Source organism: Cyprinus carpio, chromosome A9 (genome assembly GCF_018340385.1).
Source record: "Cyprinus carpio isolate SPL01 chromosome A9, ASM1834038v1, whole genome shotgun sequence".
NCBI lineage: Eukaryota > Metazoa > Chordata > Actinopteri > Cypriniformes > Cyprinidae > Cyprinus > Cyprinus carpio.
The window spans coordinates 1,928,939-1,948,978 of NC_056580.1; the positions used below are offsets into that span (position 1 = coordinate 1,928,939).

General features: G+C 37.0%; 1 protein-coding gene across 3 annotated transcripts in view; it reads left to right on the plus strand.

Moving 5' to 3' along the window:
• myo3b (myosin IIIB) overlaps positions 1–20,040 on the plus strand; it is a 138,311-nt gene that overhangs the window by 114,028 nt on the left and 4,243 nt on the right. For all 3 annotated transcript variants that reach the window (XM_042763120.1, XM_042763121.1, XM_042763123.1), the window contains 3 exons: positions 8,748–8,848; positions 9,300–9,346; positions 11,149–11,324. In XM_042763120.1, coding sequence (XP_042619054.1) covers positions 8,748–8,848; positions 9,300–9,346; positions 11,149–11,284 — 284 coding nt within the window. In that variant the 3' untranslated portion in view covers positions 11,285–11,324. The remainder of the gene's footprint in view (positions 1–8,747; positions 8,849–9,299; positions 9,347–11,148; positions 11,325–20,040) is intronic.

Here is a 20,040-nt window from a genome sequence, read left to right on the forward strand (position 1 = left end):
TAGCGATGTTAGCAAGTTCAAGTTGGAGATCTCGGTAATATTCAAAAAATGCAGCAAAATGATCTCAGCTTAAAACAGAGGCGAATATTATGAAAATGAATACTAAGACTTTGAAACGTTACTAACTTTACCATCCAAAAAAGTGCTCCTTCTCTTCTAAACCCACAAGCAGCAGCAGCAGCAATCGATGGCCATGACTAACAGTAATGGCGTCTAAACAAAACTTTGGGAAGATAACAGTTAAAGGGAGGAGTCACAGTTACTCTGTAATTTTGCTCCCACTCTTTTGACACATTTTAATCTGTACACTCAAAATAAAGTAAACATAACTATTTTGGAGGAAAAAAAATAACTCTCATGTGCAGAGGCATATTAAAATACAAATAAGTCAACTAGTCAACTTAGAGTGTAAAGTAATTGTCTTGTCACCTACCATTGAAAGTTGCGCTCGTTTATGTTGTGTGTCCTCAATCTGCCAACCTGCATGAGTGTCAAGTCTGAGGAGAAGGGGGCGGCCTGCAGTACCCATTGCAACCACTAGCTGTCAATATTACATACTGCACCTTTAATACGGAAAATTGCTTCATATAAGCACACTACATTGTGCCTTATTTTTACAGACTTTTCTTAGAGTGTTGTTAAACAACAGTCAACCTGGCCCAACCGTAATACTTATTCAACTACATTTTTCAGCTGTGAAATCCTCTCAGGTTACAAATGTAACAATTGTTCCCTGAGAGAGAAACAAAACACTGAGTCATCTAGTGGTCACTATGGGGAACACCATCAGCATGATCGGTGTCTGAAGCGAGTCTAAACACAACAATAACATTGGCCGGCAACAGCCTATGACAACACTACCGGTGCAACCATAGTATAAAAGGGCGCCATGAGAATACCTCATCCGCTTCTTAGTCCGCAATCCTGAAGCATGCGTCCTGAGGTATGGCAAGAAAAGAGGACGCAGTGTATTGTTCCCCTCTCAGGGAATCATGGTTATATGCATAACCTGAGACGTTCACTTTCAAGAGAACTCAAACTGCATCCTCTAGTCTAGCGGTTGCTATGGGGAATGGAATACCAATGCTGCCATGCTGAGGGAAGTGCATGCTATATTTTCTGAGGCGAGCACAAAGCACCAACTTCACAGTGAAATCATTGGAGTCACCCACTCGGACACATCAGCAGCTGTCAGTGTCACTATCCCCTTCGGCCAAAAGCCCGAGCATACCCAAAATAACTTACCTTTTAAGGGCTAACAAGGTAGCCCAGTCCCAGAGCAGAGCTCAAAGGCTTGAAATCAGATAACAATGTAATTCTTTTAAGAGGATATGGCTGGGCGTCTAGGTTCCACCATATTACCAGACGCTGGCCTGTCACCTAGGGGGACTTCATCTCCCCCTAATTCTCCCAAGGGGCTTTGGGATAACCAACAACCCGTCTGCTTGAGGAAGAGTCTTTGACTCGAGATACAACAAAAAGGTTTCCAGAGCTAAGGGAATTGCAAGGAACCAGCATTATACACCTTTACTTTGCCTGAGAAGGAGTCTTCCCATAGGATCTCTCTCTCCAGATCCCTCGAGCTGGTAGGCATATACCCCCACAGCCCAGTCAGATGGGTGACATTGTTAAGGTATCATTAAAGATAGATATATAGAGTAGGACCCAAGGTGAGAACTGGGGCCTGAACCAACTCAGAGAAAGGGTATGATGCTGGCAATGCGTGACCCTTACCATAATTTGATTTTAGAAAGCGCACAGGATGCTCAGCTTGTGCGCTTACCATAAACATGGATTTTAGGAAGCACTCAGTGCCGTTATAGGTCCCATGAAGAGGCCTAGCGACCTGGTATGACTGCATCATGGAGCTCTAGTTAGCAGAGTACTCAACTCTTTGAGTAAGAGGAGGACTCACATACTCGACCTTGCACATAACATTACTCCTTCTATACTATTTTATACTATGGTCGTGACGGTAGTGACGTCATAGGCTGTTGCCAGCCAATGTTATTGTCCTGTTTATACATGTGCTTCAGTTCCCCATAGCGACCTCTAGAGAATGCAGTTCGAGTTCCCTCGAAAGGGAACTTTTTCATAAGAGTGCAGCTTTTCCAGTATAAACATGCATTTTTACAGTAGCAATGCAACATTACAAAATGTTAAATTGCTGTTTTTGTCACATTATTTTGCACAAACAGCCTTGCAACCAAGCAGAGACTATAATGATTATTTAGAACCTCTGGAAAGTCTGATTCATTTCAGCAAGTTGGTTCAGACAGTTCTTTTTAATATACTGGTTGCAAGACTGATCAACCTTTTTATTTGAATCATCATTCAACTATATTCCTGGAACACCATGCATGTTATTTCCATGTTATTTCCTTTCCACTGACTTCGTTTTTGTACTGTAGTGCCACAAATATTTTGTTAAACATTGCTATTGAACAATGTTTATAATATTTTTATAGTATTTCAAAGTTAATAATTCAGTAATAGAAAGAGGTTGTTAAATCATATTAGCTTTAGTTGTTAGCAACTTTTTTGCCGTACAGACATCTACTTCTTTTTGCTTGACATTGATTAGATTCTTTCCAGCTCTGGCTGAACATTGCTTTGAATTTCTCCACCTGTTTTCAGTAGGTGAGATTTGGCTGAGTGAGCACTGTATCGTGGGAAAGTCTAGTTAACTTGGTGCCAACTTTTGAAATCCTCTTAATGTCAGTGAGAAACAGAGTAACTTTAACAGAGTTTAACAGGATGTACTTTCATGCGGGACAGTAACAGACTGAGTCTTTAAAATTATACTTATACTGTCCCATCTATTAGCATATTAGCATCAGTGGTATTATGGTTTAAGTCTTGGTGATGAGTTGGGTGGATTTCCCTTCATCCTCCTAAGGTGCGACTGTTTTGAGTTGAAGACTTGTCTTATCATGTCAGATTTCCCATGACCACAGGCCCCACGGAGAGATGGATTTTACATGTGGAGAATGGCACAAATTAGATTCTATTTCAAATGAACAATATTCTTTTGTCATTTCATCAAAGGGTCCTGAAAAAAAACTATTAGGGTTTTCAGAAAAATAAGTAGCATAACTGTTTTCAACATCAGTTATAATAAAATATGTTTCTTGAGCAGCAAATCAGCATATAACATATAATAGCATAGCAATAATATTATTTTATTCTGTACAGGGTAGAATTATGTTTTAGGTTTTAGGGTTGGGTTAGGGCACTGGCCCTCAATTCCAGTGCTCTGCACATTTTGCATGCCTCCCTTATTTAACACACCTGATTTAGATCATCAGTTCGTTAGGAGAGAGATCCATGAACTGAACTGGATTAGAGGATAGAAAGATCCATGAACTCCACTGGGTTAGGGGATAGAGAATATCGTTTGGTCAGTATAAAAACTATGGAAGTCTATATGTCCCCACAATTCACAGAAACCTAATGTGTTTGTGTGTATGTGTGTTCTTTGTAAATGCCTTGCTGTGTGTGTAATTTCAAGCACATTGGGATTAGATTTTAACAAGCCTGTTTCAGTTCCAATCATCAGACTTTACTGAGAGTCTGATTTCAGAACAGTTCCAGATTGGCCAGGAAATCGTCCAACTTTAGTTTTGTTCAGTAGCTTAGTTTGCAAGGGTTCAAGAATGCAGTTTGCATGCACTATTGCAGGACAGTTTAGTGTGTATACAAGGTTTCTCTTTGCATTTATGTGTGTTTATGTAGTTGTGTGGGTTAGTGTTGTGCTTTTATCTGAGTGTGTGTTGTTTCACAGCATCTCTGTTCAGCAGTGTGTGTGTGCTTGTGTATGGTCTGGTCTGCACATGCTTCATTTAGACATCAAAGAGTGCTGCTGATGATTTTGCCTTACAACCCCCCCCCCCCAAACCCCCACCTCCTCCATCTGTACAAACAAACCCCAACGGCTCGGCCCAGCCCGAGACGTGTCAGGTGATCAAGCACGTGAACGACGGGAATCAATACGCCTCCCGCGTTTATACGGCTAAAAACCCTTTTAGCATCTCTTTTATGTAGTTTCTGAAGCGTGCTCTAATTTTCAAGGGATTTAGAGGTGCTTTTTAAGAGCCGGCCTGAGTCTCGTCAAATTAAAACCTCTCTCTGACAAGAATTCTCAGCCTTTTTATCTATCAAATGCAAACATTTACGATACGCAAGGCAAATGGTACAACATAAAACTCATCCCCTTAGTGGTTTATTTTATTGCTTTTTTTCTTCTTTTCTTCTTTTTCTTCTCGCCCAACAGTCTATAAGACAAATCGATAAGTGCTGAATAAAGCATTATAGTTTGTGCAAACATTCATAGATTGCTTCAGAGATTTACTGAACCTCCCAACACAAACACACACACTGAAAAAAAATACAATGGTTTGTTACGCCATTAATGGGTTTTTGTGTGTGACCCTTTCATTGTTTCTTTTCACCCAGTGACATTAAATATTCAATACTTTGGAAAAGAATATATATATATATATATATATATATATATATATATATATATATATATATAATCAGTATTTTCTAATTATATGTATGGCCCTTATACATTTACATTAATGGATTTGGCAGATGCTTTTATCCAAAGAGACTTATATTGCATTAAATGTATACATGTTATTTGTTCATGCATTTCCTGGGAATCAAACCCATAACCTCAGTGTTGCTACTGCCATGCTCTACTGTTTGTGCTACAGGAGTATTATTACTCAAGTGAGTATGGAGTGATTTATTTGTAGTATAGAAAAATCATTCCAGCAAGCTTTTGTGCCTAACTAGTCACAATAATATTATGTTTATTGAGAAGAAAAGAGGTCTCAGTACAGAACCTTGAGGTACACCGTTGGTTAGCTGGTTTCATTTTTGTGAAGTCTGTGCTGCTGCTTCTGCAAAGATTATGTTTGAATGTTCTTCTCTTTAGAAATCACAAAGAACAGAGTTAAAAAAAAAATGATAATAATAATTAATATCATTCATATATATTGTGATCGTATGTGTGTAAAAGCTATTTTGTTGGAGATTTCATTATTAAACCTTTCTCCCCTTAAAGCCTTAAGTTTGCTTGCTTGTGCTGTGACTTTTCTTGTCCTTTGTTACATACTAGCCCTTTTAGTCTAGGGCAGTGATCCTCAAATCTGGCCCACGAGATCCACTTTCCTGCAGTGTTTAGCTCTAACCCTAATCAAACACACCTGAGCAAGTTTACCAGTGTCTTCTGGATCATTAGAAAATCACAGGTGGATGAGTTTGATCAGGGTTGGAGCTAAACTCTGCAGCTCATTGGCGTTCCAGGGCAAGATTTGAGGAACCCTGGTCTAGGGGAAACATGGATAGCAGTAACAAAAAGCTGGAGAGAGGGCACAGGAACTTCTTATTTCCCACCCCAGTGGCAGCAAATCAGCAACAGGTGAACCTGATCAAAGATGTGAGAGTGGTATCAGTAGTCAAACAAAAACAATGAGAGAAAGAGAGAAAAAATAAACATCACAGTAGTAAAAAGAACAACTACAAATTATAAGCATAATACAACTCCTGACGTTACACCTCTGTGATAGAAAATGAATGACCAGCTAATGTATTGCCCCATAGGACTTTGTTTATACAGTCATATATCAATCACATTCAAAATTCTTTGTCTCCCAATACTGCATCGATATCTTGAGGATACTAAACTGGCATTTCTAGGTGCAGTCAAATCCAATTCCGGATGCAAACTGTGTGAGAGACTGAAACTCTCTCTTCTCTTTTTGGCTGCCTGTGTGCTGCTGGTCTGTCAGAGCAAGAACGGCAGCCCTGAGGGAGAGCTTGGGATCAAATGCTGCTGATTTCCCAGACAAAGGGGGAGGATCAGCCACTAACCCACGTGTGTGTCTGTGTGTGTGTGTGTGTGTGTGGTAGTCAGACTTACATATCACTAATGACTCAAGGTCAGACTACTTACAGTAAACTCTGTGTTAGGGGAGTAACTGAAAGGTATTGCTCTCTCTCTCTCTCTCTCTCTCTCTCTCTCTCTCTCTCTCTCTCTCTCTCTCTCTCTCTCTCTCTCTCTCTCTCTCTCTCTCTCTCTCTTAACAGCACACACTTGACTTCAAGTTCAGTTGCACTTTCTCACATATCAGGTGTAATTAAGCTACTAAATTAAGTGTGATATAAAAGGATATTCAACAAGAAAAAGTGAAAAGCCGAACTTAATTATATCCCTTTGGGAATTGATTGGATGGTGAAAAGTGGGTGATTGATGGGAAGAGGTTTACAAATAAGAGGGTTTGGCAACAAAAAAAATCATTTTAGAGGAGGAGCAATTTATTAAATTTTGATGAATGGTTACAGTTTTGTGTTTCAGTTAAACTTCAATACCTTTTGTGCATTTGGGAGATGCTTTATTCTAAAGTGGAATGAAGGCATACAGTGTGTAATATATATATATATATATATATATATATATATATATATATATATATATATATATATATATATATATATATATATATATATATATATATATATTTGGATATTATCAGTTCATACAAATTTGCAGATGCATCATTTTAAAAGACCTGGCATGTGTATTTATAAAGCAAATGAGGTCAGTTTTGATTTCATGTTGACTTTTATACTTTTAACTAATTAGCCTGTATTTCAATTATTAATAAATTATTCCAGTATAAATATAGATATTTCTATTAATTTATTTTCTCAGAATTGTATTGAAGGGAGGGAATATTCTTCTGTATGTTTAGTATCTGGATGAAATTACCGGTTTGCTGTCAGAACAAATTTGTTCATAAATGTGCTTCTCCAATTTTTCATCTCTTATTTTAGTCCTAAACAGTTATGCTCTCTGTTTGATCTCTGCTCATTGGGCAAATATAGAGTTTCTGTCCAAACTAGTTTTGATTTACAGTCGTGAAATGACTTGGAAGCTTGCAGGTCCTTAAGCATGGGAGATGGGAAAAGTCAAATAAATTTGAATTTAAAGTTAAAAGAGGTTGCAGCGTGTGACACTGAGTGCTCTTGACCCATTTGGAGAACTTGTGGACCAGAACTCTGCAGTCATTACAAGTGCATCAATGTACAGCGGAAGAGCACATCACCAGTTCTTTAAACGCTTTTGAAGCAGCAGAAAGTCAAATCTATGCAAAGTAGAATTACACCCAGCCAGAGAAAGCCTGAACCTCAACGCTTTGATGTGTGAGAAGGATAGAGATGTTCTGCGGTCTGTTCAAAGCCATCACGCCATTCTGTTCCGGAGCATTCTACAGAATGACTACATAACTGAACTCTGTTTTAGAGAAGATTTACGGAGGATCTGAAAAGACGATGAGCAGAGAAGTTCGGCCTTGTCTAAAATGAAGTCGAGATGAAACAGGCCGAGATATTAAATATACATGCTGGCGTAGAAAGGTGTCCTGGATTTCTGCTCATTTTGTGATGTTTGTAGATCTAAAAAGGTTACAAGTGAACATGAGCAAGCAAGACTCTCTCTCTTTCTCCTCTTCTTGACATGCTGTTTGATCTCCGATAATTGTGAACTGACAGAATTTTGGTGGATCAGATGGTTGGCACTCATGTATGATTGTGAAAAGTACACACTGCATATTTAAACTACTTTTATATGCTATAGCAAGAATGATTGGAAAAGTGTTTAACATTTTTATACAAAAAAAGTAGCACAACTGTTTTCAGCATTGATAATCAGCAATGTTTCTTGAGCAGCAAATCAGCATATTATTATGATTTCTGAAGGATCATCTGACACTGAAGACTGGAGTAATGATGCTGAAAATTCAGCTTTGCATCAGGAAGAAATTACATTTTAACATATCTCAATAGAAAACAGTTATTTTACATTTAAATCATGTCATAATATTTCTGTTTTACTATATTTTCGATCAAATGAATGCAGACTTGGTGAGCATAAGAGACTAAAAATATTACAGAATTTTGTATGTATAGGTAGTGTTTTGAACAAAAACATTGTTCACATTTATTTTAAGTGAGTAAATATTGTGTAATATTAATTAGGTACATGTAGTTACTATAGGGCTGTCGGTAGGATTTGGATTAGGATTAGTTGCTTGTAATTACTTCTAATAACTGTTACTACTTAGTAATTACATGTAATGTGTATCTTGCCTTAAAGTGTTGCCAAAATTTGAGGTTTTGGTGTCTTTAATATGAACAGGACATAAATCACACCTCAAATTATTTGGCTTGTTATGGAGGGGTGTACCATTACTTATGTTTGGGTAGCACTTTATTTTACAGTCATATTCTGTGTGGACATACTATGTACTTATTATAGTAATTACAATAACTGGGTAATAACTATTTTCTTAATATAGCAAAATAAAGTGCAACCGATTTTTGCCTGGTGGGCAATAAAATGGATGAAAACTCCCATAGACTTATACTGAAGAAGCCGTATCTATTGACTTAGACCAGAAATAAAACACCTAATTACCACTCAGAACACTTCATGCCACCGCATAGCAACTTTTGCAAGGGCAAACACCACTCACATTTTCTTCACAAAATGTAAAAATCTTGCAGTGCACTATTGTTTAGCGTGATGTATTTATGTTGCAGCTGTCAGCTTTATTTGTGCCGCTTGTACAATTCCTGCAGGGCAACACAATGGGAGACGTGTCACTGATCCGCCCCGCGCATGTGTGTCTGTCTGTGTGTGTGTGTGTGTATGTGTGTGTGTGTGTGTCCCGCAGGTCCAACGGTGAAGCTACATCACCGTTCCCCTCGGCGAAGAGGACAGCAGCCCAAGCTCCTGAACAGCCCGGAAGACAGTCTTTATTACAGCCATCTCAATGTGAGTTCAAAGCCTTTCATGGAAGCCTTTGTCTAACTTTGTTTCCAGATGATAATACAATTAAAGCTACCTGTGCCAGACCCCCGAGCCCCCACCCCCACGCCGCTCTGTTGTCTCCACCATGTGCTTTGGCGCTTTATCTGTTGCTTTCATGTGAGGATGTCTCCCTTCACGGTGAATAATTGATGTGGTTTATCAAAGCCGAGCAAGATGCCTGCCTCATCAGCCTCAGCCCCGCATGCTTTGATCAAGAAAAATTATGCTGTGACTTCTGATATTATCAGCATCTGCACACATTCAACACAAAATCACTTTGAATTAAAAATTAATGATTCTCTCGCGCATGTTCGTTGCTTCGTGCTTGTCTTTTCTGAAGCTTTTCTAACTCTGTGTGTGTGTGTGTGTGTGTGTGTGTGTGTTTGCGTGCGCTGGTTCTGTGTCCTCTCTGCAGAGAAGTCTGGATTATCAGGGGAGCAAGAGGAAACCCAGAAAACTGGGGTAAATAACAGCTTTCCTTCTTCATATCTAAACACCCCACCAGCTCAGGAGGGGAGCCGAGACGACCTCAGCTCTGTTTGCTTCTCATGCAAATGCGCAGCTGAAAATACGAACTATTTAAGAAGTGCCTTTTTTTCTATTATTTTTGGGAGGAGAGAAGCGTGATATAAGAATGCATGTATTAATTGTGAGAAATGTGACCTCACAGTGTGTGAAGTTAAGCCTGCTTCCTCTAATACCTCGAGCAGGCTGTATATCAGCACTCTTTATGAAAGGATTAACTGTTTCTTGCTTTTTCTTTTATATATTTTTGATTTTTAACCCCTGTGGAAAAAATAAGGCAACTATTTTTGGCATTTAGTTTGCCATTTTAACCTTATTTATTTTGCTATTTTAACACTTTAAAATAAAACACTGTTTTATTAATTTATTGCCTGTTATTTATAGCACTCAGGTTGCTCACATTTCAGACATAAATGCAGCTGACTGACATAAGAAACTCAAAATTATCAGAGAAAGAAACACACACATGAGTCAGAGAAAGGGAATAGTATTGGAAAAAAAGAAGAGTGGATGGAGAAGTCACTGTGGGGCCTCAATGGGAGTGAGTTTCAGAATTTCAGAGGGATACCAAATGATCTTCCAGCCACAGAGGAAAGTCAATATGTTTTGAATCCGAGGCCCTCAGAGAATATGTGAGGCTAAAGTAACTAGTTGAGATGGTTGAAAGGTCATTAAAGTATATTGTAATGGAAACAAGAAGAGACATGCAACCAATTTCATTTAGAATACAATTAGGGAAATGTGCATTTTATTTTTGCTATGCTATTTTTTAAGAAATATAACATGTATTTTTTTAACAGTATTTAGCTAATTTATTATGAGCTCATATTAGTTGAGAGATTTTGCCACACCATATATATATATATATACCAAGTTCTGTCATGAAACTCTAGATGGTGCAGGCTGATGGGTCCTTAAAAAAGTTTTGTTCGTCTTCGGAACACAATTTAAGATATTTTGGATGAAAACAGGGAGGCTTGAACAGGGAGACTGTCCCATAGACTGCCAAATAAATAACAGTGTCAAGGTCCAGGAAAGTATGAAAGACATCGTCAGAATACTCCATCTGTCATCAGTGATTCAACCATAACGTCATGAAGTGACGAGAATACTTTTTGTACACAAAGAAAACAAAAATAACAACTTTATTCAACAATTCCTCTCCTCTGTTTCTCCCGACATCACTGTATAATACAGTCAGGTTAATTCAGTTATATCAATGAATATTTTGCTCCCACTTTATATTAAGTGCCCTTAACTACTATGTACTTTCATTTAAATGAATCATTTGGCACAATGCACTTATTGTGTACATACATGTTTTTACATTGTAATTATTTAAAAAAAATACCTGCATGTAATTACATCTGTAATTAATTTCTGTAAATACATTTATAATTATACTGTTGTCCCATCCCTTACACCTTAACCCACCCTTAAACCTACCCATACCACCAAACCTGTCCCTAACCTTACCCATTTCCCACCTCAGTTGCAGCAAAAGTGTTTTGCAATACAATATAAACACTAAGTACACAGTACTTATTTTTTGATGCAAGTACATAGTAGTTAAGGTCACTTAATATAAAGTGGGACCAATATTTTGAATAGATAGATCCAGTTAATTTAGATATTACATGAAGCAGGTTTTCAGCTTACCAAACCTATATTTTTACAGTTTATGCTCTGTTTGGCTTAATGTATCAGTGACCCTCTTATATTTCTCTCTCTTTTCTCAGGCAGATCAAGCTTCTGGATGGAGAGGATGAATATTATCAATTACTGTCTGCAATAGAGTCCGTCCCTGAGGAGGAGGTTTTATCTGACCCCTCCCCAAACCCTAAGAGTGTCACGCCCACTGGCCCATCCAGATGAGCTGTGCTCCGCCCACCGCTTTGATGCTTGCTGACAGTTGGTGAGAGCTTCGCAGACAGCTGACTACTGCAGTTGAACACACACAACCAACCATCACTGTGTTACAGGGTGACCAACTTATCGGCTTATTTAAAGGGACAGTTCACCCAAAAGTTAGAATACTGTCATTGTTTATTCTCTTAAATTTTGTTCCAAAACTATATGACTTGCTTTCTTCTGTGGAGCATAGACAAGTATATTTCAAGAAATGCCATTGGGTTTTTTTTCTTTTATTTTTTTTTTTCCTTTTTGTTTTTGATTTCCCCCCATGCAATGCAAATCAATAGTCGGCAAAACTGTTTGTTTACCAAAATTATAGAAAGTTCTTTTTTTTCTTTCTTTTTTTTTCTTTTTTTTTTTTATTTAATACAGTGTAAGTCAATGGTCACCAAAACGGTTTGTTTACCAAAAATATAGGAAGTCATAGGAATGACATGAAAGTGTGTAAATAATGACAGAATTCTCATTTTTGGGTGAACTATCTTTTAAAAAATATAACAATAAGCTGTTTAGGTTGTTCTTTACAGTGATTTTACCATAAAGATAACATGAAAGCATCGCTCATCGCTTTAGCTTTGAGGTCATGTGAAAAAGAAGTACACTTTAACATACTTTTAAAAAGAATACTTATCGTGGAAATAATACACATGAACATTTAAAATGTATTTACTGTACTGTAGATTTGATACTGAATAACACTACAGTTTAAACAATAATCAATTACTTGTTTAGTATGTTACTCAACCATAAATATAAGTGTACTTCTTTAAAGCACAACAAAAGATTATTAAAACATTATTTAAAATGTACTTTCAAGTAAAACTTTTAATTTGACGTTATTACAAAAAAGTGCCCTTTTTTAAAGTGACTTAAGTGTGTTAAGAAACAGTCATGAAAGTGTGTTCTTCTTGAGTACACTTAAATACCCTTTTATTTCATTAATATATTATCTGCAAGAACAGTTTAAAAAAAAAAAAAAAAGACTTTTTAGATTTAAAGTACACTACATGTGCACATTTAATACAATTAAGCACACTTAATTTTCACAAGTTTATGCTACCCATATAGATGTCCCAACCCAATTATGTAATTATAATAATAACCTTATTTAGAAGAAGAACAAGAGTTTCTTTGTTTGTTTTGTTTTGTTTTGTTTTGTTTTGTTTTGTTTTGTTTTGTTTTGTTTTGTTTTGTTTTGTTTTGTTTTGTTTTGTTTTGTTTTGTTTTGTTTTGTTTTTGTCCAGCACTAATGTCCTGTTTAACAGGAAATACGCCATCACAGAAAATAAAATTGATCAACTTATTGGGTTTCTGAGGGGTGTTGTAGACATAAAGCATGGTTAAATCATGCGCAGCCAGCAGCAATAGGATAACAGCTGCCAACATTCTTGTACTAGTGTATATTATAGAAAATGAATACAGAATTTAAAAACATAGAATAATATACAAGTTTATATGGGGTCCCGCAGGTAGACCTGTGTATATATCGGCCTGTGTTGTACCTTTCTGGGATGCTGATTGGTTAATCCAGCATTACAGTCATGAATATAGTAACTATAAAGCTCAACTTCACATACTTTATTGCTTAATTAAATTGGCTTCAGCCATGGCTCATCCAGTGAGATTTTAGAACCCCAGCCATCTGTTTTATAAAGATGAAATAAAGGGCACTTTTCAGAAGACAAGTGATAAATCATTGTTCTTTTTGAACGTGATATCCTCGGCATCATCTATCGGACTGGCAGTGGCAGCATCTCTCTCTGTACTCACACCTAAATAACTGCTAAAGCTAAAAAGCTCTTTGGAGAAACATGTTTCAGTCTTCAGGAACTCTAATAAGTCAAGTACAGCATTGCATCCCTCCAATATGAAGGAATCACTCATTGTGCCTTTTGATTTCTGCACTCTTTTTTCTCCTCCTTCAGTGACTGTAGTCTTGTTTGCTGTGGCAGACTGTCAGATCTGACATGTTTCGTCCTAATACACATGACAGACAGTGCAGATGTCACATTGCATGAATGAATGAAGAATTTAATGACAGAGCTCACTGAGTTTGGAGACGCTGATGTCCTGTGGTGTTGTAATAGTCATTCAGGACACAACAGCAGTTATTTAGCAGTAACTCTGACTTTCTGTTGACTTTCTATCCATGTACAGTGGCCCCAAAAAGCCCTTAGGCTGCATTTACACTGCATGTCTTAATGCACAGATCCGATATTCTTACCATATCCGATTTTTTGGCCCGTCTGTTTACATTCAATTAATACACGACTGGTTTCCAATATCTGTGTTTTCATAATTCCCACCCAAAATGATTGTGAGTGATTGCACATCGTAGATCCTCGGGTTTTGAATTAAAATATTTTATATAATTCATGTTGAGTGGCCATTTGGCTATTGTTTGCCAGCATGGACAACCGCTGTTATGGATTTTTTGCAGCTCAAAATCTCACTGAACGGATAAATGACGGAAAATGACGTTAATTTTCATATGGTATGCTACTTTATACAGCTCGTTAGAGGTAGACTTTTAGTAGCGAAGCTGTTGTATTCATAAAATTCATGGGGCAGAGGTTGAAAACCAGCTCCTGAATGTGCAATTTTTTTTACTTTCCATCTCAATAAAATGGGAGCGAATACAGCACACCGGCATTAAAACACTATCTTTTTGGGAAAACGTGTCGCCCTCGCATTGGGAGTTCTGCGGGGAATCAAATATGTGTGTTTAGAGTAGGTCGGATGTCCAGATATCGTATATGTATCTGATTTAAAACCACATTTGGAAACGGCTCAGATCGGATGCGAAAAAATCGGACCTTGTGTGGATTTTTGTGTTTACATGCGTGCATCAAATTCCGACCTGTGTCAGATTTAAAACACAGCCTTAAACACTTAAGACACACTTGAAATGACCATGAACACCATTGCATTGTCAAACCAAGTGGCATTTATTTTAACAAGAGCAAACTTTGACAAAAATGTGTTTGAACTGATAAAATATATAATTAATGTTATGTAACGTTACGTTATGTTATATTATGTTATAACATAGTTAAATAGATAACTAGGAAGCTTGTTTCCGCCAAAGGATAAAATAAGGTAATTTTGACTTTTACAATTGTGAGAACAAAACCCAGAAACTTGCAATCCAAGATGTAAACTCAGAGTTGCAAGATGTAAACTCAAACTAAGAATTTTGTGAAAGAAAGGAACTATTTAAATTAAATCAAACAATAATGTGGCACTTTGTTGTTGTGACATATTAGTGCATCATGTTGCTAGTTGATGTGATTGTCTACAAGAAGTTAGTGAAGAGAAAAGCAGTTGTTGACTCATGTGTTGATATTTTATATCTACTGCAGTGAAATTCAGACATGTTTAATTGTGAAAGTTATGAAGGTTATTCACCAAAAAAAAAAAAAAAAAAGTTGTGAATTATCTTTTAAATTATAAATGGAAATGGTGCTGAAAATCAAAGAACAAATAAACAAAAGATTTAATGAATGTTTGTTTGAAAGTAGTTTAAAGGAATTTGTCCTTATTGTCTAAACCTACTTTTTAGAACCAAATATTTAACTGCCCTTTTTTGATGTTTATGACAGACCGGCGCTCTTAGAGATGGATCTGACCTTATCTCATGGCATCAGGCAACATCTGCATTTCAAAGCCTCTCGTGGTAATGGAAAGTTTGAGGAATACCCTACAATGTCTTTCTTATTTTTGATTCACATCCTTGATATAATTCTTTCATTAAACACAGTTTATCAAACCAATAATGATACAATCATTAATTTGAATTCTCCTCAAGGAGGCAGATAACATTAGCACATTAAAAGTGATTCTTTGCTTTGATCCCCCCTCAGAGAAACACAGAGACAAAAAGACATGAGGAGAGCAAGATAAGACTATTATGAATGCCTCACATTTCAAATTGCTTTCAACTTTGTTCTTTTAACATGTTTTATTATTATTTTTATTATTATTATCATTACTTTTTCTCTTTTATTCAACAACTCCATTTGTCAACCTGCCGTGTTGATGGTGTAGGTGAGAAATTCTGAACAAATCCCTCTCTGAGATGAGAAGGGCCGCACCACGCACACAAGCCAATTTGTGGCGCTGTTTTTTGAAATTTGCATATCATTTGGTTCATCTGGAGTTGTTGACCCCTCAGGGCCCATGAGAAAATCTGATCTTCAGTGAGATGTAGACAGATCTTATTCTCTCAAACTCCCTCCATATCTTTCTGTCTTTCTCTTTCAATTCATTTTTGGGTCAAAAAAAGGCTTATTAGCGTGGTTGCCTTATTGGCATTGGCAAGGTTACATTTCCAAAGTTTTCAAAGAATGAATAAATATTGCACACATATTCAAAAATACATTTAATAGAGGTACTGACAACAAAAAATGTGGATATCAAGTGATGTACATGAGTGCTTTTGAACGCAAATGTAAATACATGCAGTTACTGAACAGTTTCATCCCTTTTTCTATAGCAAGAATTCACATTTCTTGTAGCTAAACTTTCAAGTTTCAGATGTGGGGTGTAGATTTCATTCAAAAAAATATTTTTGTGATTTTCAATTATCATTTGTCTCCTTTTGGTAGCTCTTGTTTGTCCATTTTATGGCACATAATGTTTGTTAAGTCTGTGCTTGGTTGGGTTCTCACCATTTTATTGATGCATATATTGGTGTGAGGAGATCTGTGTGTTTGTTGCCAGTTGCTGCACTTGTTTGTTTTGATTTGATGATGGTTTTCCTGCAATACTGCTGTCAATTTGATTTAGAGACTCACATGACAAAAAAAGATTTTGCCTATGTTTCGGCTGATTTGTTAGCCAATTACAGTCCACAAAGTGTATCATCTGATGTGTGACATTTTGGTAAGAAGCCAATTTGGCATTTGCTTAGTATATATCTGTCACTAAAGAAGCGGATGCTTGTCCTCTTGTGTTTTACATAGGTCTCTGTTTACAATTATCCTGTAGAATCGCTATCAGATGCTGGGAAATATGTGCGTCCAGAAGAAACTGAGTTTGAGAATGGCTGTGTCAGGATTGGGAACCTGTTTTGTTGTGTTTTCCCTCCCCATGTGCTCTCCATGACCTAGTTTCTCCCTCGTGTTGATTATGTTCATTGATTTCAGATGTGTCTCGTCTAGTTCGTTCAGTTCTGAATATAAAGTGTGTTTCCTATCTAGTATTGTTCGTCAACCCTCCATGCTATGTGTGTTTCTGTCCGCCCTGGTTTTCCAGTTTTCTGAATGTCAGTGATGGTGTTGTTTAGTGTGGTCCAGTTTCCTTGTTGATTTTTGCAATTAGTGTCCTTATTTGGATCTTGCTGGTATCCTATATATGCTCCTTCCTCAGAGAGAGGATCTTATCGCTTTTACATGCAACATAAAGTCACTGAACTGTTGTGTGTCATATATTTTATTCTTCTTCAGATTTTTGCCAAGTTTGAAACATATTTGAAAAGCACATTTCATTTTAAAGACACATATTGGGAGTCTGTGAGTGATTTTCAAGTGGACACATTATGCACACTTATGTGAATGCATTGTGGACATGCGTGTTTTCTCGTGTATGACACTGAACAAATAACCTCCTTGTTCAGAAATAGCCTATACTCACTCATGTGTCTTAAAGCAAACAAGCATTAGCCAGATTTGGGTTTTAGACTACATTTTTAAGTTTAGCTGAAAGTGTAGATTTAATTCTTGTTTGTTACAAAGTACATGCAACTTAAAATTTGAATTAAAGCGTAATTATAAATGATAGTAACTCCTATGACTGCAGACAGAAGCAATGCAGATAAATGATCATCACAAAGTTCTGTTCATAACACTTTCAGTTAGTGTGTGTGTCAGTGTGTGCATGCTGACTAGTTCTAGTTCTAATCATAGCTGGCCGTGTCCAGTTCTCTAGCGCTTGGATGAGGCGGTAATGAGGATATTCTGCGAGCATTATTCCCCGTCTGAGAATATTTAGTTCCTCTGAAAAGCGCCAGCTGAAATAGGTCACTCTAACACCCGCGAGTGGCTCTTTAAAGAACACCGAATCCATTAAGAGAGATCTTGTTCCCTAGATTATTTTGGCCCTTTTTTTTTGCCATGGAAATCAATTTTGAACAAGCTCTCTAGTTTTTGTGCTTGCCTCTGAAGTTTGCCTTCACGATGGAGACTGTTCTTCAGCAGGCATCCTCGGTTAACTAAGACAATATCAAACTGAAGAAACTCTGTGTGACTTTTAGTAATCAAAAGCAGGCCGAGAATTAAACAGAGCTGTGAAACTGTCAAACACAATGCTTTTATTGACAAACTAAAGCTACCGATGATCCCTGATCTTGTGTCAGAAGCTCAGCCCCTGTAAACAAAAGTTGGCCCTGCACCTGTGCTCTTTAATATCTCAATAACGCTCCATAAAACCAGGATGGCCTATTCTTTGCGCTCATTAAAGCACCCTCCGTATCTGAAACACCCGACGATCTCTTTTAATGTGGTCTGCACACAACACCAAAGAGTTTTTCCCCTCGGTTTTAACTGTTTGTTCTAGAGCATGTGTTTTCTTTTTCAAGTATGCGGAGCAATGTGGCACCTTTCAGATATTTTGCAGCCGTAATCTTTAGATAGAGCGGTATTTATTGTCAGACAGCGCACTCTCTCATACTAATAGACAGGGTGGACTTCAAAGGGGGAACACAAATAGACTGGCATTGTCCTGTCTCTATATCCTCTAGAGTTCAAAGGAAGAGTTTTGAATAGCAGTGTTTCCAAAGCCTCTCTTTCAAACCTGCTGGGATGTAAAGCAGGTAACCTGCCATTGATACACAAGAACACACACACTCCCGCGCTCGTGTATATGTTCGCTTGCTAGTAAACGCTGCATCTCGTAATCGGGCCAGGATAATAAAGCTGGGAATGAAAGTAAACACTTTATTTTGCCGTCTTTGCTCGCCGCCTCTCAGAATAAACAGGTACTTTAGGATATTTGCAGATTAGCGGTGTGCTGCTTTTACGCTGACTGATGTGTGACAGACAGACAGGCATAAGAGCCAAACAGATGTCGGGTACAGGAGTGGGTGCCCTCCCTAAAGACCGATTTAATAAAGAACCGCGCAAAGAGAGCGGGGTAGAGGAGAAAGACAGAAGGAGAGAGCGGGGTAGCGTAAGATGTAGAAAGAGAAGGGCTGAGAGGGGGAGAAGGAGATAAAAGAGTGAGTGGAGTACGCACATCAAAGACTTGCTAATGATGCTGGATGCCATTAGGGCTTGTAGTGGCCTTTGTTTCGGCTTCCTAACACCTGCAATTTGTTGAGGGCTTTCTATGCCCCGCTGAATTACCCGCATTTGCATGAGCACTGAGTGAATACCGGAGGGATAAAAGTGGGAGATTTTGCCCCACTGCATTTGGAGCTGAATGAGGGCTGTGGCCAAATCTGGCTAATGTTCGACATCTGTCTCAGGAGTAACTGAGCTATTAGCCAACTGATTTACCAAACTAGTCTTGAGTCTAAAAGATTTACCAAACTAGTCTTAACTTTGTCAATCAAGTCGCATGAACTTAAGTGTTTCATCAACTATGGGCTCTTTTACAACTAAGAAACTTTTCACCATGGCTTCATAATTTATTTTTGTTACTTTTAAAAATGACTTAATGTGGACGTGATTATTGTAGCCAGATTTTTGCTTCTAAAATATGAAAATCATAATATGTTGTAAAAATTTAATATTTTTTTTTGTTACCCTACCTGTCAGAAAGATATTTTTTTTATTGTTTTTGAAAACTTTTTTTCTTTTTTGTTAATGTTTTTATGCTCACCAAGGCTGCATTTATTTGATTAAAAAATATAGCAAAAACAGTAATATAGGGAAATAATTAAATAGCTGTTTTTAAAAAGTTATTTCTTCCTGTGATCAAAGCTGAATTTTCAGCATAATTACTCCAGGATTAAGTGACGCATGATCCTTCAGAAATCATTCTAATATGCTGATTTGCTGCTTAAATCAATAAATAAATAAACAAATATAATTATCAAAATTGAAAAACAGTTGTGGTGCTTAATATTTTTGTGGAAACCATGATAATTGTTTTACAATGTTTTAGAATAGAAAGTTTAACAGAACGTCATTTATTTGTATATATATATATATATATATATATATATATACACACACAATTGAAATTTTTACTGTGACTTTTGATCGGTTAAATATATAATTTTGAAATGGTTGTTTATGTGAATGTGAAAATAGTGTATGGGAGATTTTTTTTTTTTTTTTCAAACAAGCTGTTAGTTTGTGAAATAGTATAAAAAGGGTTCAAATATAATTTAATTGTGTTTATATAGGACAAATAATATCCTAGTTGTAAAATTAGTTTTAGCAAACGATAAGATGTTTAAAAAAATGTGTTAATACAAAAATTAAATACAGTAATTATTTTGATGCAATGAAATGGAATGACACATTTGTCCTGTGATGTCTGTAAATCTTCTGTTAAACACTGAAACACAAAAATTAAATAGACTGTGAAAAGTGTGATTTAAGGGAGTTCATCTTTCTAAAAGTGCCCATAGTTGGAGAAACAACTTTGAGCATGAAAATGCTGGATTCTGTAATCATGAGGTACGAGCTGAGCACCATCCTGCATGAGCACAGCCATATGGAAGAGCATGTAGCCCATATCTCCTGAAAATGAGCTAAAGTTTCTATTCC